This window comes from Plasmodium falciparum (assembly GCF_000002765.6).
Source record: "Plasmodium falciparum 3D7 genome assembly, chromosome: 10".
Lineage (NCBI taxonomy): Eukaryota > Apicomplexa > Aconoidasida > Haemosporida > Plasmodiidae > Plasmodium > Plasmodium falciparum.
This window is the reverse complement of record NC_037281.1, coordinates 1,432,271-1,459,462: the sequence shown is the minus strand read 5'-3', so window position 1 is coordinate 1,459,462 and position 27,192 is coordinate 1,432,271. Positions and strand designations below refer to the sequence as shown.

At 21.1% G+C, this 27,192-nt stretch overlaps 7 protein-coding genes across 7 annotated transcripts; 3 read left to right on the top strand and 4 right to left on the bottom strand.

Annotated features, from left to right (window-relative positions):
* Window positions 1-1,456: 1,456 nt before the first annotated feature.
* Window positions 1,457-6,864, top strand: PF3D7_1036900 (conserved Plasmodium protein, unknown function; the record flags this gene model as incomplete). The annotated part of the gene is made up of 3 exons (XM_024473299.1): window positions 1,457-6,297; window positions 6,467-6,657; window positions 6,851-6,864. 3 exons carry the CDS (start codon window positions 1,457-1,459, stop codon window positions 6,862-6,864), a joined length of 5,046 nt encoding a protein of 1,681 aa, XP_024329109.1.
* A 952-nt stretch (window positions 6,865-7,816) lies between these two features.
* PF3D7_1036800 (acetyl-CoA transporter, putative) lies at window positions 7,817-10,771 on the top strand (the record flags this gene model as incomplete). The annotated part of the gene is made up of 9 exons (XM_001347608.2): window positions 7,817-7,979; window positions 8,181-8,280; window positions 8,387-8,471; window positions 8,627-8,811; window positions 8,975-9,914; window positions 10,077-10,163; window positions 10,317-10,374; window positions 10,454-10,557; window positions 10,721-10,771. 9 exons carry the CDS (start codon window positions 7,817-7,819, stop codon window positions 10,769-10,771), a joined length of 1,773 nt encoding a protein of 590 aa, XP_001347644.2.
* Window positions 10,772-11,967: 1,196 nt separating this feature from the next.
* On the top strand, window positions 11,968-13,547 carry PF3D7_1036700 (phosducin-like protein 2, putative; the record flags this gene model as incomplete). Its single annotated transcript, XM_024473298.1, has 8 exons — window positions 11,968-12,015; window positions 12,184-12,298; window positions 12,476-12,540; window positions 12,653-12,739; window positions 12,821-12,918; window positions 13,036-13,157; window positions 13,257-13,324; window positions 13,518-13,547. The coding sequence occupies 8 exons, from the start codon at window positions 11,968-11,970 to the stop codon at window positions 13,545-13,547; spliced, it is 633 nt and encodes a 210-aa protein (XP_024329108.1).
* Window positions 13,548-13,933: 386 nt separating this feature from the next.
* On the bottom strand, window positions 13,934-15,022 carry PF3D7_1036600.1 (conserved protein, unknown function; the record flags this gene model as incomplete). The annotated part of the gene is made up of 3 exons (XM_001347606.2): window positions 13,934-14,278; window positions 14,498-14,705; window positions 14,913-15,022. The coding sequence occupies 3 exons, from the start codon at window positions 15,020-15,022 to the stop codon at window positions 13,934-13,936; spliced, it is 663 nt and encodes a 220-aa protein (XP_001347642.2).
* An 872-nt stretch (window positions 15,023-15,894) lies between these two features.
* Window positions 15,895-17,562, bottom strand: PF3D7_1036500 (conserved Plasmodium protein, unknown function; the record flags this gene model as incomplete). Its single annotated transcript, XM_001347605.1, has 1 exon — window positions 15,895-17,562. The coding sequence occupies one exon, from the start codon at window positions 17,560-17,562 to the stop codon at window positions 15,895-15,897; it is 1,668 nt and encodes a 555-aa protein (XP_001347641.1).
* Window positions 17,563-19,658: 2,096 nt separating this feature from the next.
* PF3D7_1036400 (liver stage antigen 1) lies at window positions 19,659-23,147 on the bottom strand (the record flags this gene model as incomplete). The annotated part of the gene is made up of 1 exon (XM_024473296.1): window positions 19,659-23,147. The coding sequence occupies one exon, from the start codon at window positions 23,145-23,147 to the stop codon at window positions 19,659-19,661; it is 3,489 nt and encodes a 1,162-aa protein (XP_024329106.1).
* Window positions 23,148-24,676: 1,529 nt separating this feature from the next.
* PF3D7_1036300 (duffy binding-like merozoite surface protein 2) lies at window positions 24,677-26,965 on the bottom strand (the record flags this gene model as incomplete). The annotated part of the gene is made up of 1 exon (XM_001347603.1): window positions 24,677-26,965. The coding sequence occupies one exon, from the start codon at window positions 26,963-26,965 to the stop codon at window positions 24,677-24,679; it is 2,289 nt and encodes a 762-aa protein (XP_001347639.1).
* Window positions 26,966-27,192: the final 227 nt, after the last annotated feature.

The window sequence follows — 27,192 nt, the reverse complement described above, 5'->3', positions numbered from 1 at the left end:
TATTATTATATATATTTTTATAGGAATGTATATTATATTATTGTATAAATATTTTATATATAAGAAAATAATAAAAAAAAAAGAAAGAAATAATAAAAAATAAAAAATAAAAAAAAGCAAATAAAAAAAAAAAAGAATCGTTTTATTGTATATTATTATATATATAATTATATATAATATAATATAAGAAGAAACAAACAAACAAGAAAAAGAGATATCCTAATTTTTTATAAATATAACTTCAAATAATAAAAAAAAAAAAAAAAAATATAAGAACACTTTATATTTTATTTATTATATATTCATATATATAATAGATATAATTAAGTTGTATCGTTTTTGAAGATATTTATAAAATAAGGAAAACTATTTATTTATATTAAATTGTATTTTATAATAGATTTGTATAAATAAAACACAAACCCAAAAGAATAAAAGAAGCAAAAAAAAAAAAAAAAAGTATAATATTACCTAAATATTGTTTATAATATATATATATATATATATATATATTTATTTATTTATTTATTTATGTATATTTCATTTTTTATAAGATTAGTATTGTAATAACATATGAATAAATTTTTATAAAGAATATATTTATAAGTGCTGAAGATTTAAGATTTATATATATATATATATATATATTTTTTTTATATATATTATAATAAAAGGATAGTATTATATATACAGAAAAAAAAAAAAAAAGAATTTTCTTTTTTTTTATTTTACATTTTATTATATATATAATTTTTAAAAATGAAAATTAATAATAATATATCATAACCTTTAATGATATTCATATATATGTAAAATGTAAAATGAAAATTTAAACCTATTGATGATTATTTTTCATATTGTATATATATACACGGGAAAATTAATAAATTAAAAAAATTATATACATATATAAACATAAAGTTATATATATTTTTACGTTTATTTATATATATATATATATTATATATATTTTAAAAATTAAAAAAAAAAAAAAAAAAAAAGTATCGAAGAAAAGGGCATAATATATATTTATATATATAATAAAATATTTAATGAATATATAAATTATATAACATATAATATAATTTTGATATATATTAAAAAAGCAAAGAACACTATATAAATAAATAAAAATATATATATATATATATTAATATTTATTTATTTACATATATACATGAATTAGTGTTACATATTATATATTATTTGTTTATATATTTTAATTGCATTTAATAGATATTCTCCTATTTTATTATTATTGTATAAAAGTTTTGTGTCAAGTTGAAAGAAAGAAAGAAAGAAAAATATAATATACTATTACTTATATACAGAAAAATAATAAAGTGGAAAAAGGTAAATCAGTTTATATAAATTTATATACATATATATATAAATATATATATAAATATATATATATATATATATTTTTAAAAAAAAAATATGCTCATATAATAAAATGGTTAAAAATACATCAAACGAAACAATGGTTTTATCACTAAAAAATTTAAGCAAAAATAAATGGAGTTCTTTATCCAAAAAACAGCTTGATGATAAATCGAGCTACTCCCCTAGAACAGAAAAGTTAATAGAAATAATATCTCCCATATTAGATTATTATGGATATAACAGAGAAGATGTTTATAATTTTATTAGTTTATATAAATTTGATATAGAAAAGATTCAGTTAGAACTATGTAATATTATGGAATCTAAAGAAGGAGAAGATGAAGGATTATGGAAAACTGTAAAAAGTAAGAAAAGTAAAAAACCTGCTGAAAAAAATAATAAGAAAAATAGTTTCACACCTAATAATTTGAATAAAAAAGGTAGTAGAAATATTGAAAAATTATTTTCAAAAGGTTTTAACGTAAAAGATAAAGATGTAAAAAAAAGTAATATTAATAATAGTAATAATAATAATAATAATACAAAAAGTGCTGTTATAAATACTGGTGTAACCACAACAGCAGATCAAAAAATGGTTATTATAAATAATAAAGTTAATCATTTTCCAAATACACAAACGAAAAATGAAAATGTAACATTATTACCAGATATGAATAAAAAGTCTCAAGATGATAAAGCTATAAAGAAAAATTTAAATGACTATTCAAATAAAACATTGAACATAAAAAATGTATCAGCTGTTGAAAAGCATCAAGGAGAACATAATGTAAATGATAATGTAACTAGTCAGAAAAGTAAAAAGAAAAAAGGTACTAGTACACATAACGATATTAAAAATAGTACAAATGAAAATGCAAATAATGATTTATTAAAATATGCTATTCAACAAAAAGATGGCAAACATAAAAAAGGTAAAAATTTGTTTAAGACATTAAATGATGTTAATCATGAGAATTTTATAAAACATAAAAATGCTCAGGGTTTTAATAATGATCATAATAATATAAACGAATATGATGAAGAATATGATGAAGAAGAAGAAATAGAACAGGATGATGTTAATCATCAAGAATTTCATATTAATAATCATGATTATTATGATGATGAAGAAGAAGAAAATGAATTTTTTCTTCATAATAAAAGAAGCAATAAAAATAGTTATTTTAATTATTTGCATAAAAAAAAAAAGTATCTTAAATTAGAAGATAATAATAATAATAATAGTAATAAACTATTAGCTGATTATAAATATACTGATGATCATTATGGAAAAAAAGATTTGAAGAATAAATTTTCTCATGCATCAAATCTAGCAAGTGGTCATGCGCATTTTAATAGATATAATAATTTTAATTACCATGATAAATATTTTAATAAAAATTATAATAGATATAGTACTACGAAACCTTTAAATGAATCACTTATGGCAAAAAATGCAAAAAATAGATATTCTCTTTTTAATAATAATACTAATAATAAATTAAGTTTATATAATTCTGCAAATAGTAGTCATATTAATTCTTCTTTTAATAAAGGAACTCAAAAGAAAGGTTTATTATCAAAAAAGGATTTCAAAAAAAAAAGAACATCAAGTAAAAATAATAATAGTATAGATCTAGAGTATGATCCATATACTGGACAAAAGTTAAATTACGATATGACAACTATTACAGAAGAAACAAATGAATTTGACCATGATGTTAATAAAAAAGTTATTGAAAACACAACAGTCGGTACCAACAAAAAAAAAACACCAACAAATATTAATACCTCATATGCATCCGTTGTGAATGGCAATATTATGAAAATATCAAATTTGGAAGAACATAATAAAAATGATGTATCCAAAACAAAAACACAGCAACAAACTCTTGTCAAGAATGCAGAAGAAGAAAAAAATGATACGAAAAAATCAAAATGCCAATTGATACCAATCAAAAATAATAAAACAGAAAAATTGTGGGTATCCGTAATTACAAATGGTACTCAAAATAATAATGAGAAAGAAGAAACTCTTCGTTCACCTAAAAAAGATGCAAATTCAAATAAAGAATTAAAAAATGAAAAATCTCAAAAAGAAAATATGAACAACAATCAAAGTAGTAACAAAAAAAGTGTAACAGATGCAGGAGTAATTGATTCACAATCTGTAAATAAATTAGGAGAAGAAAAAAATAAAGAGAAAAAGAAAAAATTAAAAAAAGCTACAGTTGAAGATTCTACTGCAACGAAAGGACAACATACAACTGATGTGAAAGTTTTAAATGATAAACATGCAAATAAAAAATTAAATGAAGAAAAAAAAAAAGAGAATAAAAATAATAACCAAGCTAACAAAAGTGAACAAATATTAGATGAAAAGAAATTAAAAAAGAAAAAGAAAAAAATTGATCAAGAAGAATTACAAAATAATGAATCTGCTTTGATAAAAGGTATTAATAATAAAACAGCATTAAATACATCTGTCGATATGAAAAAAGGAAAAAATAAGTTGAACAATAATATGAAGGGTTTAAGTAGTCCTGTATCAAATGTAGAACAATTTGTTATAGATGATATGATGAAAACAGAAGAACAAGAAGGAAAGGAGAAAAATGATATACCAATATATATGCCGAATTTATCTCTTTTAGGTAATATGAATAAAAAAATATTTTTTGGTAATATCAATATAAGTGGTGATAATATTGAAAATTTCAATATGTCTGAAAACAGTGTTATGGAACATATGAAACATAATAATATGTTAAATGAGGTTGATAATAATAAAATATTAAATGCTGAAAATAAAAAGAAAATAAATAATATAAGAAAAAATTATGCCTTAGAAGCATCATCAATGGGATTAAGTAATAATGATAATAATATATCATCACAATATTATAAAGAAGAAAATAATAACAATATGAACAATCGTAATTATGACGTAAACCATTCTGATTTAAGAAACCAAAAGGATAGAGAATTTAAACATTTTGATTTTAAAAATAAAAACCAAAAAAGAGAAGATTATCACAACAATAACAATATAAATAGTATTCATAATAATGATTTATTCAATGAAAGCAAAAATAAATCTACTTATGTATCATCCAATAAAAATTCACATCATATAAATAACAATAATAATAATAATAATAATAAATCAAATAATTTGACATTACCCAAGATCGGGGCATCATCAGCATCGAATTCATTAAGTCATCAACAATTACAAACATCAATTAATAATACAAAACATTTGTTAAATACCTCTACAAATACAGCTTTTCTTAATAAATCATCAACTGTTGCAACACATGGATCCCAAGAAAATTCTTCTGCAGCTTTTATGAGTGGTAAAAACAGTAAATATCTTCAAGGCTCTTTTAAAAATAAGAATTATGATAATAATGATTTGGATGACACTAATTCAATACAATTAAATCAAATATCCCAGAAATTTTTACGAAGTCATCAAAATGTAGTAAATAATAATATATCAACAAGTGGTATTAATAATAATACAACTAGTGCTACAGTTATTAGTACAAATAATAATAATAATACGAGTAGTGCAACCAATAATAATAATAATAATAATAACACATCAAACGTAAATATTACGAATAAAAATACCAGCAGTGATATTAATAATATTAACTTAATGAATATGGGTATGAATAATTTGAATAATAATAACATGTATAGTACATATAATTCTCCTCCAGGTTTAGCGAATCAGTATAATTATTCTTATGGAAACTTGTCATATCCATACAACAACATGCCCTATAATGGTTATACAACTCAAGCATTGGTTCCACAATATGGATTAATGAATAATCATTATAATAAAAGTAGTAGTATACATAACAACAATTTCAATTATAATATAAATTATGAGAATTTCGATGAATCTAATTTATATGCACATAATAATAACATCCACATGAATAATAGTTTTGTGAATTTTATAAATGGAAATAACGTTAAGAAAAATCAACTCAATGGAGATGATGATAATATTAGTAACTCTGGAGACATGACAATAACAGGAACACATCAAGCTATAAATTTGACTCATGATAATTCAACAAATAATGTTAATCAAAATGCAACCAATGTAAATAACAATAATAGCAGCAATAATAATAACAATAATAATAATAACAATAACAATAACAATAACAACAACAATAATAATAATAATAATAATGGTGTGTGTGTAGATAATACTACCAATAGTGGACTTGGTAATTTATCTCTGAACAACATTAATAATAACCTAAACACTAATATAAGTATTTCATGTAACACAACAGATTTAAAAAATAAGCAACAATTAAATAAAAATATAAATGATTTACAATTACAAACATCAACACAAAGCTTAAAACAAAACTTACATACACACAATAAAAATAATTCAATGAGTACAAACCAACAAACTATTCAAAATAAACATACAGGGCAACATCAACAGAATTTATTGAATAATAATAATTCATTAGGACAATATACGCAAAACCAAATACAGCCAAATACATCTCAAAATACTGCATCTTCAACATCTTCATCTGTTACGGGAAAGGCAGATACAAATAATATAAATAATGCTTCACAGAATAATCAAAATAATTATATAAGCAAACAATTATATCATAATAGCAATTATTATAATATAAATTCAAGTAGTTTTAATATACCACCAGGATTTAATATGTCTCAAGATAAAGAACAAAATAATAATTACTTAAATAATAATATTACAACTAATAATAATAATACAAATGTAAGTGCATACAGAAATAATTGGAATAGTATTAATGAAAAAAATTTAAATCACTATAATTTAAATTATAATTATAATAGGAGTAACAAAAACAGTTTTAATTACACCAGCAACTTGTAAGTTAAAAAAAAAAAATAAAATATAATATAAATATATGTTAAATTTTATAATTTTTAAAATAACTTATAAATATACTATTAATCCTTTTATTATTATTATTATTTTATTTTATTATTATTTTATTTTATTTATTTATTTATTTTTTTTTTTTTTTTGAAATTATAGCAATAGTAATGTATACAATGGAAATAGAGATAATAATAACAATTTTTTTAACTATAATAATTTTAGCTATGCTTTACAAACCCCTCCAGGTTTACAGAATTATTATCAAAACACACAGTATCAACAACAAAATAATTATAACAATAGGAACTATAATTATTCTGCCTATAATAATAATCTATCGATGTGGAGTAAGTAAAAAATTTATAATAATTGTATAAATAGATTAATATATATATAAATACATGTTTTTATAATCATTTATCTTTCTTATTTATATTGAAATGTTAATATTTCTGTCTCCTTTATTTATTTATTTATTTATTTATTTATTTATTTATATATTTATATATTTATATATTTATTTATTTTTCAATTTTATAGATAGAGAAGAATAAAGACCGAGATGGATGAAATAACATTTGAATTTTTTTTTTTTTTTTTTTTTTTTTTATCATTAAAAATTAATTATATTTTATTATTTTATATATGCTCTTTTAATATAATATGTTTATTTACATTTATTCATTTTTTTAAAATTTATTTTTGATTTGCATATATTACATTATATATATATATATATATATATAATTACCTATTTATATTTTTTTTTTAATTAAAATTTTGTATTGTTTAATAAGAAAAATATACAAATATAAACAAAAACACTATTGAAATAGTTGTATATATATTATAATTATTATATACACAAATATATATAAAATAATACATTTATTATAATTTTTATATAATTATCATAAAATTAACTATTTCACATTAAAACAAAAGAAAATAAGAAAAATGGAAAATACATTTCCATTATAAAAGAAAAATTTTTTTTTTCCAAAATGAAAATATTATATTTGATTTTTATTCTCTTTTAATTTTATTCTTAATTCAAAAAAAAAGAAATGAATTTTATTAATTATTTTAAAAAAAAAGGAAAGAAAGGAAAATACATGATAAAAATATATAATACATATTTAATACATATATATAATATACATATATATATTTATATTAAAAAGGAATACTTGAAATAATAAGAAAAACGCTTCAAAGGAATAATGTATATAATATATTTTTTTTCTTTTTGTAAAATATATATATATATATATATTTTATAATATTCAATATTCTTTAATTTCATTTCCCATTTTTCCTATTTTGGTATAAATTTCTTTCATTTTTTTCATTTTTCTCTTTTTTTTTTTTCTTTTTTTTTTTTTTTTGATTTTGTTTGGGTTTTTTTAAGAATGACAAAACATAAAAAAATAAATTTATGAAACAAAATTTTAAAATAAAAAATAAAAAATAAATTATAAAATCTTAACACACTTTTTCCTCATTATGTTCAATCGTTTATTTGAAAATTTTGAATATAATTTTTTCATAAAAAGAAAGAAGTTAAAATATGATACGAAAGATGGACAATATGTGAAACAAAATATATCAAAAAGAAATAAGGACTATTATAATATAATATTCTTATTATCACTATATACTATACAAGGTATAAGAAAAATAGTACATTTGAGAAGATATAATATTCGAAATATAACATTTTTTTTAAATAAACAAAAATGAGAATAAAACATATTTATATAATATATATATATATATATATATATATATATATATATTTATTTATTTATATATATGTTTATGTATTTATTAATTACACATATTTAATTTATATCATTTTTTCTTCAAGGTGTACCAATTGGAGTTTCATCCGTAGTACCATTGATCATACAAGATAAAGTCAGCTATTCTCAATTGAGTATATTATCATTAGTTAGTATACCTTTCAGGTAAATTATAATACACTTTTAAAATATTTGTGTAACCCCCACTAAACCTATATATATGTATACGATTACTATTTTTTTTAATATGTATCATTATTATATTTTTCAGCATAAAATTATTATGGGCACCTATAGTTGATTCGGTATATAATAAAAGAATTGGAAGGAGGAAAAGTTGGATAATACCACTACAGGTTGGATTTATATATTCTAATCATTTGCATTATGAAATAGATGTCTACAAATGGCGTATACATATAATTATTTACTATTTGTATATACGAATTATTTATACTATATTAATTTTTTTATTTATTTGTAATTTTTTTTTTTTTTTTTTTTATTTTAGCTATTTTGCAGTTTTACGATGATATATTTTAGTAATCATGTCAGTATTTGGTTAGGAGAAAAAGACAATATTCCGAACTTATTTTTCTTAACACTTTTTTTCTTCCTTCTCTTTTTTCTAATGGCTACACAAGATATTGCCGTGGACGGGTGGGCTTTAACCATGCTTTCTGAAGAAAATAAAAAGTAAAAATGGACTAACACCACATTGAATATAAATATACACAATTTGGATATAACCATTATATAATATATGCTTATTATATATTATTATATATATATATATATATATATATATATATTAATATACACGTTATCATAATTTATTGATTTATTTATATTTTTTTAGAGCGGCTTCTACGTGCAATATACTGGGACAAAACATAGGATATTGCTTATCGCAATTATCCTTTTTAACATTAAATAACAAAAACATATGCTTCTATATATTCAAAAAATATATTAAGTTTATGTATTTAATATTCAATAAATCAACATATTATAGAAATGTCTATGAAAAGTTGGATCTTTTGTACCCATCATTTCAACCATTTGTTGATATGAAAAAGTTTTTAAAATTCTGGGGGACATTTATACTAATGCTTACTATATTTACCTGTTTTAAGAAAGAGATGTCAGATCAAAATGAAGAAAAAAATAAATTAAAAAATAGTAATGAAATGGATAATTATAATATTTCAGAAGCACAAAAGTGTGACGATAAAATGAATAACGCAAAAATGAATTATCCTAAAAAAATAAATAACCAAATAAGAACAAATGAACATATAAAAATAAATGATATAAAACAAACCAATATTCAAAAACAATCTAGTGAAATAAACGAATTTGCAAATGCAAAAGATACCTATAAAACATTGTACGAATTATTATTTCTACCCCCAATGAAAATATTTATTATTTTATTCTTAATTAACCGTTTGCCATTTGCTTCTGTAGAGGTAGGAACAAATTTTAAAATGTTAAAAAGAGGGATAACTAAAGAGGAATTTGCTATATTTAATCCACTGTATATACCTGTATCAATTATATCCCCAGCTATTATTGGGAAAATTATACAAAAATTGAAGCCACTGGATGTTTATTATTTTGGATATGTATTAAGATATTTTTCTAATATTATTTTATCTACCTTACTACCTATAACCAAATATATGTATTCAAATAAAACACAAAGTACAAATATGAAATTTTATTTTTATTATATGTATATATATATGGCACAAGTGTTTAATCATTTCTCAATCGATTTAATGACTGTCTCATCGGTAATCATATAAAATACAAAATAAAAGAAATAAATATTATATAGTGTAAATATATTCACATCTATATATTTTAAAATATGTTTGTACAACATGGTAAAATATTCTGATATAATAATTATATATATATATATATATATATGATGCATTTCTTTTTATGGTTAGATGAGTTTTCAAAATATAATATCAGACCCTAAAATAGGAGGGACATATATGACCTTTTTAAATACTGTGAATAATTTGGGCTCACACGTAATTTGATAATATACGTACATATATATATATATATATATATATATATATATAAATATATAAATATATATATGTATATATTATTATTTGATATAATACTAACTTATTTGTTATATCATTTCGACAATATTTCTTTTTCTCTTTTCTTCTTAGTGGTCTACTATATTTTTATGGTTACTTGATTACACTGATAAGGAATTTTGTTATAAAGGTATATATGATTTTTCTATTTTAGTTATATATATATATATATAATATCTTTATTTAAATAACAATTATTTGTTCTACAGGAAAATGTGTTCTTGTTGATGGATTTTATATTCAGATGATATTGTCCTTTATAGTTGGAATAATAATTAACAAATATATTCTAAGTTTTACGAGAAAGCTACAAGTAAAAATGAATCTATATTATTATTATAGATTATATATATATATATATATATATATATATATATATATATATATATATATGTGTATATATACCTGAAAAAATTATAGTTCGCCGTATTTCATATATTCTCTTTTTTTTTTTTTTTTTTTTTTTTTTTTTATAGGCTTTTCCTTTAGAAGATTGGAGAACGAAATATATTGGAAAAGAATTTTAACATATATAGATCAAAAATATTGCAAAAGAGTATTATCAAATTTCTTAAATTTAATTATCTCGATTTTATTTTAACCATTTGTTTTTTCTTTTTGATTTTTTCGAATATTATATTTGTTTGGGATAAAATATATAATCACTTTAATTTAAAAAAATAAGCTATTTTGTAATAATTACACACGGAATTATAACAGAATAAAATTAAGAAATTTATAATAATTGACATAGCATAAAAAAAATAATTATACATTTTACATAAGAAGAGAATATAAGACTAGCACTTATTACTGTGCAAATATATCAAAAAATAAAATAAAATAAAATAAAAACAAAATCATAAGAAAAGAAAAGAAATAATCTTAAATAAATATACCTACTAAAAGATGAAATAAATATATTCATAATATTATATACATACAAATAATGTTATTTATGTATTATGTATGAGAATAAATATATATAGAAATATTTCACATATATTATATATATATAATATAATATAATTTTGCAGTACCCAAAAAACAAAATAAAATAGAAAATGATAAAATATAAATTCCGTATTGAATTAATATAATATTATTATAAATAAAATTTATAAAAAATATAAATAAATATATATATATATATATATATATATATATATATATATTTTGGTGACTTTTATTTTTTTTAAATTAAAATCTTAAATAAAATTCAAATATTCTTATAATATTTCCATATTTATAATTATGAATTTGCAAATATTATAATATCTATATATCTAATTCCTTTTTTTTTTTTTTTTTTTTTATGACATTATATTTATATTTTTGTTTATTTAAATTTTTTTTTTATCTTAGTTTTTATTTATGTACCACCTTTATTTCTTTCTTTTCATTCTTTCTCCTTTCTTTTTTTTTTTTTCCTTTTTCTTTTTTTTCTAGTTATAAACAAACCTATATATGCACATATATATAATAATTAATTTGTTCTAATCATATTTTAAAGTATAAATAAATGAGGGGAAAAAAACATATGTAATTATTACATATTTGTATAATATATATGTATATAGGATTATCTATCCTTTAATCATATGTAACAAAAACAAAAAAGAAGATATCGCTTTATAGGAATTCCAAAGGCATAAAGCAAAAAAAAAAAAAAAAAAAAAAAATTATTTTTCGTAAAAATAGTTCAATTAAATATAATAAAAATATGATACCCAAAAATAAATTGAGCGATATATGTACAACACTCACATTAGTAATACATAATATTTAAATATATACTTAAATATGTTAATAAAATATTTGCGTACCCATAATGATATAAATATGCATAAATATTACAAGACAAATATATATATATATATTTATTTATTTATTTTTATATATAATAATATATATTTTTTTGTACCCTTTAATTGTGCAGGAAAAAGCCAAAGAAGATATAGAAAAAGAGTGTAAATTGGTTGAAAAAAAAAAACAAAAACATGATGACGAAAAAGATGAAGGACTCATAGTTGATGGAAATGAAGAAAATAATGGTATTTCATATATAATAATAAATATATAAATGTATATTTATGTGTCTATTCTTAAGTATTTATGAAGAAATTTATATGTGTGTAAATATAATCATATATATTATTAAAAAAAATATAATAAAAATAAAAATTATAACATTTAGATAAATTATAAAACCGAATTAACAACTTCTTTAGTAGGCGAAAATAGTGACGAAGAAGAAATTCGTAAATGGAGAGAAAAAAGACTCATGGAATTTAAAGTAAAAAAAGGAGCATATAGATAATATATATATATATATATTTATTTATTTATTTATATTTATTTATATTCTTATTGTATATTTCTTCGTTTATTTATTATTGTATTGAAAGAAAAAAAGAGAATTAAAAAGAGATGGAGTCTATACAGAAGTTTGTGAAAAGGATTTTTTACCTTGTGTTCTTAAAAATAACAATGTAGTAAGTGGATTTATAAAATAAAATAATAATAAATAATAAAATAAAATTATTCATATTTACTTATATTTTGATTTTTTATAGGTTTGTCATTTTTATGATAACAGTTTTAAAAGATGCGACATTTTACACTCCCATTTAATCAAATTAGCTAATAAACATTTAGCTACTAAATTTATCAAGTGAGGAATTAAAATGATATATCATCTTTATTTATATAAGAAAAATTTAAATCTTCATATATTCCATAAAATATTATATATATATACATATGCATATATGTATGTATTTCTTTATAGAATGGAAGCAAAAAACTGTCTATTTTTTATGAATAAATTAAATATTAAAGTTTTACCAAGTTTATGCTTATTTATTGATGGAGTGTTGATACAAACTTGTGTGGGTTTCGAAGACTTTGGAAGTAAAAAAAAAATTAAATAAAATAAAATATACATATAATATATATATATATATATATACATATTTTCATGCTTTATTTTATTATGTTTACTCTTAACAGATAATGATAATTTTAAAACAAAAGATTTAGAAATGTTTTTATACAAAAAGAAAATTATAAATAATATGGTAAGATAGTTTTAAAATAAAAAATAAAAACCCAAAAAAAAAAAAAATATAATAAAATATAATAATAAATAATAATTATTAATAACGTAAAAGCTATAATTTTTAGAATGTAGAAAAATTAATATATGTAATTAATATAACAACGAAGATGTTATATTATACCTTGAATTCTTTTTTTTTTTTTTTTTTATAGGAATGCAGTGATAGTGATGAAGATATTTAAATATTTCTATATTAATTTGTTATTATATTTTTTTATTTTATTTAATAATGTGTATCTTTTTTTCAAATAAATAAATAAATAAATAAATATATATATATATATATATATATATATATATATATATATATATTTGATACATATAATATATACATTTCTATTTAATTTCCAAAATGATTTATATATATATATATATATTACATATTTGAAATAATATCGTTTACCTTATAATTATTTGTTTTACATGTATTTTTATTTATCTTTTCTTTTTTGTTATTTTTATATTGTCTCATTTATTATAAAAACTTATAATTTCTCCATTAAAAAAGTAAGAAATAAAATAACAAATAAAATAACAAATAAAATAACAAATAAAATAACAAATGAGTTTATTTTTTTTTTAATTTTTTCTTTTGAGAATTAATTTGTTTTTGTCTACTTACTGCCTTACTTTCGCTTATATAAAATAACATAGGGTTTTTTTTCTTTACTAAATAAAAAGGATATCTTAAATAAAGTAAAATTTTATAAGCATGTAACAACTTCTTTTTATAATTATTCATATTTTTAAGTAGGCTATTTTCATATTTTAAACCAAATAATATTTCAGAATTATCAAATAATTCTCCATTTTTAATACTTTCATCATATAATTCTTCTGGCAAATTTTTAATAGATTCGAACACTTTTTCTTTCATTTTTTCCAAATGTTTCTGATATTTATTTTCTTCTTTCTAAAACGAAAACAAAAATAAGAACACATAAATATAAATAAATTAATATATATATATATATATATATATATATATATATATATATTTGTGTGTGTTCATTATAATTGTTATATTTTATTGTAAATCATATAAATTTTTATGTGCATTATTCGTGTCTTACATAAACATATTATATTTATATATAAGACACGAATAATAGTTAAACCTATTTACACTTACTTTTCTCAAAAGTTCATATATTTCAAACCTCTTCTGATATTCTACCCTATCTTCATACGTATCAGTTGAATTTTTTGGACTGAAGATTAAAGCTAATAAATAATCTAATTTACTTTTATCTTTGAAAAATGATACAGTATCAACAACATACGCTGGGGGAATATAAGGCAAATATCGAGTTTCTAATAATTTATCTTTATCAGCAACACTGTCATGAAAAATTAAAGCAAAAAAAAAAAAAAAAAAATACATATATATATATATATATATATATATATATATATATATATATATATATATATAATATAATAATCAAAATTAAATATTTTCATAATAGAGAATTAAGCTACAAACAAAATCAGAACATATATATATATATATATATTATACAAATATTTTAATAATTTATAATTACACTTCTTTTTTTTTTTTGTCCTGTGTTTTTTTCTTTTTAACTGGAGCTCTCATAGGTATAAATGTTATACAACACGAATTTCTGTTCCATAATAGAACTCGTGATAACATTTTTTTTTAAATATTTGGTTACTCATATATTTGTTTTATTACATTTATCCTAAATTCAAAATTATATAATATCTTAATATATATTTCTATTTATCATCATATCACATTTCATCCATTTCCTTTATTTTATTACTGTTATTATTTTTCTCTACATAAATATATATATATATATATATATATACATGTAATATGTTAAAACACATACTCATGTGCCAATAACAAAATTGAATCTTTATAATAAAGTAATTTTATATTTACATGGAAAATATCAAATAAATTAATATTTTTTTAAATCACAAATTATTTTAATTCAAAAAAAAAAAAAAAAATATATATATATATATATATATATATAAATGTATAACGTATACGTAAAATTTTTATATGAAATAATTTAGGCCTTGTATACACATTACATATGAAGTTTCAAATTATAATATTGGGGCCTTATTATTTAATATATATATATATATATATATATTTTTTTTTTCTCGTTTTAATTATATATATTTTTATATTTTAAAAAATTATATTGTTCAAAAGTCAAAAAAAAAAAAAAAAAAAAAAAATTATAATATTAATTCAAATAAAATAATATTTTTCATGATTAAATAATTATTAGAAAGAACTATTATAATATAATAAAATTTCATATTATGACAATTTAAGTCATATGTGTATTAATTTTATTTGAATTTAATTTATAATAAAAATATAAATTAATTTTAATTTTTTTAATTTTTTATTTTGAATGTGTATTAATTATATATATATATGAAAAAATAAAATTATAAAGTGTTAATTGATATTGTATATTTATAATGTATTTTATTAATTTTATTTTAAATAAGTGTATTAAAAAATTATACATTTCATGTATTCATGAAATCGTATATATCATTTAGATCATCAAAAGAGACATTATTTTCATCTAAATTAGATAACATATCTCGCATTAAAATCATATTGAATATATCTATTCTTTGCATATTTCTTCTATTAGGATTATTTGTGAAAGGATTTTCTTCTCCCTCCGGCGATTCAAGATTGTTTTCATCATTCTCATCGTCTTCATAATTTTCATCATCAAAAAAATCATAATTTAAATCATCATCATCGCCATCTTCGTCTTCCATATCTTCATAATCGTCATCTTCTTGATATTCTGCCTCCTCATCAGCTAATTCGTTTATCTTCTCGTTCATATCGTCTTTTTCTTCCTCTTCGGCATCATCCTCGTAATCATCATCCTCATAATCATCATCTTCGTCATCACTTTCAAAATCGCTTTCATCATCACTATCATCATCACTAAATTCTTCAAATTCATATTCCCATTGTTTGGGTAAATTTTTACCTTTACCTTTATATAAGTTATACATTTCATGAGGCATTACTACTAGACCTTTTAATTTTTTTTTTTGTTCAATGAATTCCTGCATACTTCCTTTTTTTCTTCCACGTCGTTTCATTTTTTCGGATTTCTGATCAGTTGGTTTCTCTACCTTTTTAATTTTAATAAGTGATAAGATTTTATCTCCATGTTGTACAATAATTTCTTCTGCATCATCTGTATCTATTAAATATTCGTATTCCTTTTTCGAGTATACATTATTGTCATTTTCGTGTTCGTGTTCGTTTTCCTTTTCCTTTTCCGGTTCCACATTTGATGATGAAGTTTGTTGTTCTGTATATACTTCATTTTGTTCAGCGTTATATTCACTTTCGTTATCTTCATATGTTTCCATGCTTTCATCCATATACTCGTCGTTATTTTCTTCTATATACTCTTCCTTATTCCCTTCAATATTTTCTTCAGCAGTTTCTTCCATACTTTGTTCCACATTTTGTTTTGTTGTTTCTTCATTTATTTGTTCGGTATGTTCATCATTATTTTCTTCCATTTTCTCTTCGTTAATTTCTTCATTTATTACCTCATCATTTTCATTATTAGCCTCATTATTTATATCAACATTATTATTATTATTTATATCAACATTATTATTATTATTATTATTATTATTATTATTATTATTATTTATATCAACATTATTATTATTATTTACATCAGCATTATTATTATTATTTATATCAACATTATTGTTATTTACAACAGCATTATTATTATTATTATTCATATGAACATTCTGATTATTATCAACATTATTATGTATATTAATATTTATATCATTATTAACATTACGCATCATATTAAGATTATCATGTAAATTATAATTAACAGATATATTTTCCATATTATTCAAGTGATTTTCCACTAAATTGTTTTCCTCAACATCACTTTGAATATCATTTATTAATAATTCTTTCATGACTTCATTGTCATCTAAATTTTCGAGTATTTCATTTTCTTCATCTTTTATTATTTGTACATCCGATTCTGAAATGTTATCAGGTATTATACTATATAATCTATCATTTCCTGATGTAATATCGGTTAATGCTTGTATACTTTCTATTAGGGATAAGTCTTTCTGACAATGTGGAGAATTATTATATGTTTCATCAACATTATTAAACATATTGAAATAATCAGATAATTCCTCTTCTTCATTTTCTATATTATTACTATATAACTTACTGTGGAATTCTTCATTTTGTGATAAAAAGTTTTTTCTTTCATCATTTATACTACAAGTATTAGGTAAAGTACATCCTTCACCAAATTTTACTTTTGTATACTTGTAAGTACTGTCTTCATCATTTTCTATACTTAATTCATTTTCTTCACACGATATTAATATATTTAAAATTGTTAATAAATATAATGATATGGGAAAAAATACTTTAATAATTTTTTCCCTTTTTTTTTTTTTTTTTAATTAATACACTATAAAAAATAAAAATAGAAAATTTTTTTAAAAATAAAAAAAAAAAAAGCAAGCAAGCAAGCAATCAAACAAACAAACAAACAATCAAAAAAAACTTTTGTTATACACAAATCATTATAACGCTATTAAATCTACTTCAGTGATTCTAAAAAAAATTAAATTAAAAAAGTTGTCATACTTGTATTTATATATAAATTTAATAAAAATAAAATAAAATAAATTTATTTCTCTAGTTCTTATATAAAGTAAAAAAATTTAACACCATTTCATGTAAGCACATATAAAATATTAACTAATAATTATTTGTAGAATTATTCTACACATCTATATATAATATATATATAATAATATAATAGTTAATATCTTTCATACATTATTAATATACATATATATTTATGTTTATTATTTTTCTTTTCTTAAATTTTGAATTCATAATAATCTCATTAGGGATATAATATTTAACTAATGCCCAACATGCATTTTAGCATCTCGCTTATTTTTGTAGTGTTTTACCAAATATAAAAATAATAGAATAAAGATCATTTAAAGATGTGTATATATATATATATATATATTTTAATTACTAATAAAACTGAGTGTTATATATTTTATTAATAAATTAACCAAACCTAATTACCATTTATAAAATGAATCCTTTTTTTTTTTTTTTTTTTTTTTTTTTCACTTTTTCTATATTATATATAAATTACTATTATATTTTTTTTTTTTTTACATCTAATAATAAGAATTAAAATGATATACCAGATGTTTAACATTTTTTACTATAGGTTTTAGAAGAAACAATAAAATTATATGAAAAATATGCTTTTTACCTTTTTTCATTTTATCGACATATAACATATTTAAAATAATTTCTTAACATTTAAAATAAAATAAAAATTCAAAATAAAAGGATATTAAAAAAAAAAAAATAAATAATAATAAAATAAAGTCATATAAATTTTTATTTTACAAATGTGTGCAAATCGAAAATTCTTGTTCTTTAAAATAGAAAAAATAAAATAATTTTTTACATTTTTTATTTTTTTTTTTTTAATTAGAATTTTAATTAAATCAAAATTTTATTTTTTTAATATATTAAACCAAAAATAAAAAAGAAGGAAATTATAAAATCAATTCTATATTATTATTAATTAAAAAATTGTAGTTCTTTTCCTTTTTTTTTTTTTTTTTTTTTTTCCCCAATATTTATAAATATGGTTCCCATAATATTTATTCTTGTACAAAAAACAGGAAAACTTTTCCGTTTCTCTAATAAAATGACTATTTTGTGAATTTTAATAAATAATTATATATATATATATATATATATATATTTATTTATTTATAAATGAATGAATGAAAAAAAATCCATTTCTATAAACTACTATATATATATACATATATATATTTATATCTTTAATATATACCATTTTATGTTTTATTTTAACATACAAATTATTTAAGTAATAGGGAAATTATTTAAGGACAAATATTTAATTTTAAATATATCATTTCCGTAAATTACTTTCATGCTTTTTTTTTTTTTTTTTTTTTTTTTTTCATTGAAAAAAACTCTTTTTAATATAGTTTTATAATGGTACTAAAAAAAAAAGAAAAAAAAAAAAACAAAATTTCTTTATATATCATTGCTGAAAGTTCATTTATAAATAATATAATATAAATTTATCTAATATATATGTATATTTTTTTATTTTTATTTATTTTTTTTTTTTTATTATTAATCAAAAATAAAGATAAAAAATTTTAAATACATATATAACCTTTTATAGTTTCATAAAATATTTAGTTATATCTTCAGATAACTCATCCACGATCTGTAAAATTTCATTGTCTCCGTCAAATATATGAAACAATGATTTTATGAATTTTTCCTTTTCCTTATTAACCTGCTTATCATTTTTATATTTTTTAATATGCTCATCATACAAACTTTTATCATTTGGTTTAAAATTATTATCCTTTGTTTTTTCATATTTCTTTCCTTTTTTTATTTTTTCTTCAGATAATTCTTCTGATGATTTTTCTATTCCTTCATCTAAATCATCTAAATTTTCATTTTTCTCTATCAAATCTTCTAGTTCTTTATAAATTCCTATGTTTTCTTCATCTTGGAAATTGTCATATTGCACAATAGGCTTAAATTCGTCTAAGTCTTCATCATCTTCTTCTTCATCTATTAATGAATCGTCATATTCAGCACTTATTTCATCCTCATACTTACTTATTTGAAAATCATTAACATCAGAAATATTTACTGTCTCTAATGTATGATTTTGTATGTCAGCAGATTTATCTTCTTTTTGTTCTGGTTTTATTGAACCATCTTTCTTTTCTTCAAGATGTCCTTTATGTATATCCCTTCGTCCTTCAACATTTGTTGTAATAGATTCTCTATTTGTATTTTCTATTATAGATATTTCCTTCGAATCTCTACTATTCCCTCTGTTGTCCTGAGGTAAAGAAGATTGATGTGGTATATAATATCCACGTTCATTTTCTGATGGAAGTTCTATAGCTGGTATTTCTAAACGACCATATAAATCCTCTGCTAATACATCTCCATGTTCCTTTTTTCTTTCTAAATTTTTTTTCGTATCAGCCTTCCTTTGTTCTAAATCTCTTTGCTGCTCTTGCAACTTTTCTTTAGCACGTCTCTCTTGTTCTAAATCGCTTTGTTGTTCTTGCAACTTTTCTTTAGCACGTCTCTCTTGTTCTAAATCGCTTTGTTGTTCTTGCAACTTTTCTTTAGCACGTCTCTCTTGTTCTAAATCGCTTTGTTGTTCTTGCAACTTTTCTTTAGCAAGTCTCTCTTGTTCTAAATCGCTTTGTTGTTCTTGCAACGTTTCTTTAGATGCCTTCGTTCGTTCTAAATCGCTATGCTGCCCCTGTAACTTTTCCTTAGCTAGTCTCTCTTGTTCTAAATCGCTTTGTTGTTCTTGCAACTTTTCTTTAGCAAGTCTGTCTTGTTCTAAATCGCTTTGTTGTTCTTGCAACTTTTCTTTAGCTAGTCTCTCTTGTTCTAAATCGCTTTGTTGTTCTTGCAACTTTTCTTTAGCAAGTCTCTCTTGTTCTAAATCGCTTTGTCGCTCTTGCAACTTTTCTTTAGCAAGTCTCTCTTGTTCTAAATCGCTTTGTTGCCCCTGTAACTTTTCTTTAGCTAGTCTCTCTTGTTCTAGATCGCTTTGTTGCCCCTGTAACTTTTCTTTAGCTAGTCTCTCTTGTTCTAGATCGCTTTGTTGCCCCTGTAACTTTTCTTTAGCTAGTCTCTCTTGTTCTAGATCGCTTTGTTGCCCCTGTAACTTTTCTTTAGCTAGTTTCTCTTGTTCTAGATCGCTTTGCTGCTCACGCAACGTTTCTGTAGATGCCTTCGTTCGTTCTAAATCGCTTTGTTGCTCTTGTAACTTTTCTTTAGCAAGTCTCTCTTGTTCTAAATCGCTTTGCTGCTCTTGTAACTTTTCTTTAGCAAGTCTCTCTTGTTCTAGATCGCTTTGCTGCTCATGCAACGTTTCTGTAGATGCCTTCGTTCGTTCTAAATCGCTTTGTTGTTCTTGCAACTTTTCTTTAGCACGTCTCTCTTGTTCTAAATCGCTTTGTTGCTCTTGTAACTTTTCTTTAGCAAGTCTATCTTGTTCTAAATCGCTTTGTTGTTCTTGCAACTTTTCTTTAGCACGTCTCTCTTGTTCTAAATCGCTTTGTTGTTCTTGCAACTTTTCTTTAGCACGTCTCTCTTGTTCTAAATCGCTTTGTTGTTCTTGCAACTTTTCTTTAGCAAGTCTCTCTTGTTCTAAATCGCTTTGTTGTTCTTGCAACTTTTCTTTAGCACGTCTCTCTTGTTCTAAATCGCTTTGTTGTTCTTGCAACTTTTCTTTAGCAAGTCTCTCTTGTTCTAAATCGCTTTGTTGTTCTTGCAACTTTTCTTTAGCACGTCTCTCTTGTTCTAAATCGCTTTGTTGTTCTTGCAACTTTTCTTTAGCACGTCTCTCTTGTTCTAAATCGCTTTGTTGTTCTTGCAACTTTTCTTTAGCACGTCTCTCTTGTTCTAAATCGCTTTGTTGTTCTTGCAACTTTTCTTTAGCACGTCTCTCTTGTTCTAAATCGCTTTGTTGTTCTTGCAACTTTTCTTTAGCAAGTCTCTCTTGTTCTAAATCGCTTTGTTGCTCTTGTAACTTTTCTTTAGCAAGTCTATCTTGTTCTAAATCGCTTTGTTGTTCTTGCAACTTTTCTTTAGCAAGTCTCTCTTGTTCTAAATCGCTTTGTTGTTCTTGCAACTTTTCTTTAGCAAGTCTCTCTTGTTCTAAATCGCTTTGCTGCTCTTGTAACTTTTCTTTAGCAAGTCTCTCTTGTTCTAAATCGCTTTGTTGTTCTTGCAACTTTTCTTTAGCAAGTCTCTCTTGTTCTAAATCGCTTTGTTGCTCTTGCAACTTTTCTTTAGCAAGTCTCTCTTGTTCTAAATCGCTTTGTTGTTCTTGCAACTTTTCTTTAGCACGTCTCTCTTGTTCTAAATCGCTTTGCTGCTCATGTAACTTTTCTTTAGAAGTCTTCGTTCGTTCTAAATCGCTTTGTTGTTCTTGCAACTTTTCTTTAGCACGTCTCTCTTGTTCTAAATCGCTTTGTTGCTCTTGTAACTTTTCTTTAGCAAGTCTATCTTGTTCTAAATCGCTTTGTTGTTCTTGCAACTTTTCTTTAGCAAGTCTCTCTTGTTCTAAATCGCTTTGTTGTTCTTGCAACTTTTCTTTAGCAAGTCTCTCTTGTTCTAAATCGCTTTGTTGCCCCTGTAACTTTTCTTTAGCAAGTCTCTCTTGTTCTAGATCTTCTTGTCTGTTTTCGTCTTGCCCTTTAATATATTTTTTTTTATCGTCATCATCATTTATTATGTGTTCAATTAATTTCCCTTCCTTATTTAATTTATTTTCTTTAAGGAATATATTCTCTGAAACACCAAGATTTCTTAAAAGACTTTTGAAATTTGTTTGTGACACATTTTTTACATTAGACATCGTTAACTCTTTATCCTTATCGAAAAATTTATTATTTTCATTATTTTTAGTTTTCTCATATGAATTATGAGATAAAACGTGTTTCTTCTCGTGCTTTTCCTCATTTATTCGATTCCTAGAATTTGAAGAACCACTTCTCAAGTTAGATTTTATGATTTCATCTTTTTCAGAATTCTTTATTATCTTTCCATTTATATGAAATATCAATAAATTAACAAGGATAAAGTAAAATGATATGTACAAAATATGTTTCATTTTAAGAAGTAAAGAAGGAAGATGTATACTTTTTTAATAAAAATATATAAAACAAATAAAAAATAATTTTATGATTTTAAAAAATCTACGTTTTTTTTATTTTAACTACACAAATATTTATAGATCATTTAAACATATGTTAGTGTTTAATATTATTAAAATGTCTATTTATGTAAACAAAAAAAAAAACTATTTTTTTCATTTACTACTTTTATTTATGCAACAAAATCATTTATTCTAATACAATTTAATTTCCCTATGTAAAAAAACTGAAACATCTATATAAAATTATTATACTAAAAAAAGTATAATAATAACAAAGGAAGAACAACAATAAAGTAATTAACAAAAACGAATTATATATATTTTTTTTAAATTATATAAGTATATCATTTTATTTTTATTCTTTCCATTTCATTAAAAGAATATCATAAGTAGAAACACACAATTAGATTTTTTCCTCACTATTTTTAAATATATATATTTATTTTTGTATAATGTACTTCAATAAATAAAATAAAATATAGGAAATATTATATTTTACATTTTTATGTAATTGCTTAATTTACAAATCTAATGACTCTTCTTTCAATAAATAATACATACACAAAAAATATATTCACATATATATATAATATTAATTATAAAAATCCAACAACCTAATTCATATTTTTAAATATAATTTTAATCATGCTGAGACACAATATAACATGTGACATTCATTATAAAAAGGTAAGAACATTCGATTTATTCGGTATAAGGCGAAAATATTTAGAATATTTATGTAACGTTAAATTAAATGTTGTATATATATATATATATATATATCATCACTAATTATAGAAAGAAAATAAATTGGACATATCGAATTATTAATAATGTCATGTAATGCATTATTATTTTTTTCACATCCTATATACTTTTTATAACTTGTTAAAACATAAAAGGTCTTATAATATAATATATATAGACATATCGTGTGCATTAACACACATTTATTTGAATAAATCAAAAAAATAGAAATTATGTGGTTTATAGTATGGCAATCATAATTATTATATTTAATTTATTAATATTATATAAATATATATATTTAATATTTTTTTTATAATCAAATCTACACTATAAAAAGATTATTATAACAAAAAAAAAAAAAAAAAAAAAAAAAAAAAAGATATTCATATGCTTTTAAATATATTATACATCATATTTCATCCTTAAAAATATTTTTTATTTTTATTAAAAAAAAGAAAAGTAAATAAATAATTTATAAATCAATTATATATATATATTATAAAATCTTATTTATTATATATTATATATTTAATAGTACATATAAAATAATAAGGAATAATAATACCAAGAATCATACATACATATATATATACTACAAATAATATAAAAAATATTATTTAAAGTATTCAATTATGCTTTATAAGAAACACATATCTAAATGTATATTATATATATATATATATATATATATATATATATATATTTATATTTATTTATTTACCTTTTAATTATTATTAATTTTTAAATAAATTTGTAATATCTTTTGATAAACTATTCAAGGTAGAATCACTTCCATTACCTTCTTCTAATAAACTAATAATTGAATTTACTAAAGTATGAACGTTTTTATCTAGTTCATTATAATTTTTATAATTTTTAGAAATTAAATTTCGAGCTTTTTCATCTTTTTCTGAATTATTAAATCCTTTCTTTTCACTGGTATCTGTATTTTTATCTATTTGTTTTTCTTCTAGCGATTTATTTTTAATTTCTTGTTCTGGTTTGTCTTCTATTTCTTTTACTGTTTCTTCATCTGCTTCTTCTTCTGTTTCTTCTTCTGTTTCTTCTTCTGTTTCTTCTTCTATATCTTCTTCTGTTTCTTCTTCTATATCTTCTTTTATTTCTTCTTCTGTTATATATTCTATTTCCCCATCTGTATTAATTTCTTCTTCTATCTCTTCCAGTACATCTTCGCTTTCATTAGCTATCTGTTCAATATCCGATAAAGATAAAGGTACCAATTCTAAAGCACATCCCTTTTTTACATCTTCCTTAGAGTGTTGTTCAAGAGATGATGACCCACTACTTAATTCCAAACGGTCGTCAATCTTAGAAGGATCTATAGTTTTAGAATGTGATTCTTCGCTCACGCTACCTTGGTTTACTTCTTGGATGCTACCAACATTACTTTCATGATTTTCTCTTTCATTATTGTTGTCACCTTTATTCGGTTCTGTTTGTCCTTGATGTTCATTAATAACAGCTGTGGTAACAGGTGTTTCTACAACAGGTTGATTTTCCTGTTGTGTTGTTTGTTTTAATGAAGGATCAGGTAATGTAATTTGACCTGGTTCAGGTAAGGCATTCACACTATTACTCACAGGTGATTCTTCTTTTTTTAGCTTTTCTAATAAAGCTTTTCCATCAAATGTAAGTTCAAATACATCTTGCAAATTTTTTTTGGTACATTTACATTCAGGACATTTTTCTATTAAATATTCAGAAGGAGATAATGTTTTTATATCTGTATAATTAATTTTGTCATTGTTATATTTAATAGATTGTTCAGTCCATTCAGTTTTCCTTTTATTATACCATTCTTCATATTTTTTTAAAGTTGATGAGCACATTTCATTTTCATGTACAGTCAATGCAGGATTCGCTTCGGTTCTTGGCTGTTTCGGAAAGCAAACAGCTTTTAGTGTGTTCATATTTTTTTCGCTTTCTTCACAGACATATGTTCCCCACTCTCTGAACCACCTTAAAAATTGTGGTATATCATCAATGTTACCATAACCTGTACATTGGTTATCTTTCTGCGCACTCTGATATCCGCACATCATTGCTTCCCAAACATGATGCCTGTTTTCTGTCCACCATTTTTTTGCATCTTTTGGTTTATCATTATTTTCATTATAAATTTTAAGTACTTTTTCTAAATATGTTATGGTTTCTTTTGACGTAGGTGTATCCATCATGTCATCTCCTCTAATAATATTTCCAATATCTGCAAAACTATATCTTATAGCTTGATGAGCTTTTTCTAAGTTATTATTGTGTATGGTTCTTAATTTTCTAGCTTCAGATGATGCATATGAATAAATAAATTTTTCAAAATCTCCTTCCTTTTTCTTTTTCGTACGAAAATCTTGTAATGTAATTCTTAAACATAAAGATTGTCTTCTTGGAGGAACAAGAACCCCCTTATTATCACTTGAAAAATTTTTTACACTTGAGCCCAACCAATTATTTCTTTCATGTACATTCTTTCGACATTGTGGAAGATTACTAAAGTCTTTACAAATCTCTTCAGTAGGACATTTATTAAAACCAAGGTTAATAGTATATATAGAACGAGGAATACCTCCAGCTAATTCACTACCATCTGGAAAAATATTCTGATTACTATTATCACTATTACTATCATTACCAGTAATACTAATTTCATTAATACCATAATTGGATTCAGCGTCTAAAGATTTATTAATATTTTTTTTTTCTTCAAATTTTATGTCATGAGAATTTTCATTATCTCCTTTATCTTCTTGATCCATAATATCCGAAAATTTAGATATATGAGATGAGTTTACATTGTGCTTTAAGTTTTTATTATATTCTATATTTTGGTTATTAGCATCTATAGTATTATTATATGCTTTCCCCTTTAGTTCATCATCATTAATTATGTTATTTCTTAAATTAGGGTTCCCCTCATTTACAACAAAACATGTAGAATAAATGTTTACATATATATCAATATGTAAAAAAAATATATAAAATACAATAGATAAAATATATATCATTTTTAAAATTAATATAATAAACTATATATAGTAATATAAAACTATATATATTTGTTTTAACAAATAAAAAATAAAATAGTTATATAATTATAATAATTATTACATATATCGAATGCAATTAAATATTAAAATAACAACAAAAACATTCACATTAACAGTTCAATGAACAAATAAATATTATATATAAGTTATTTTAAAAAAAAAAGTTTTAAAATATAATAACGTAT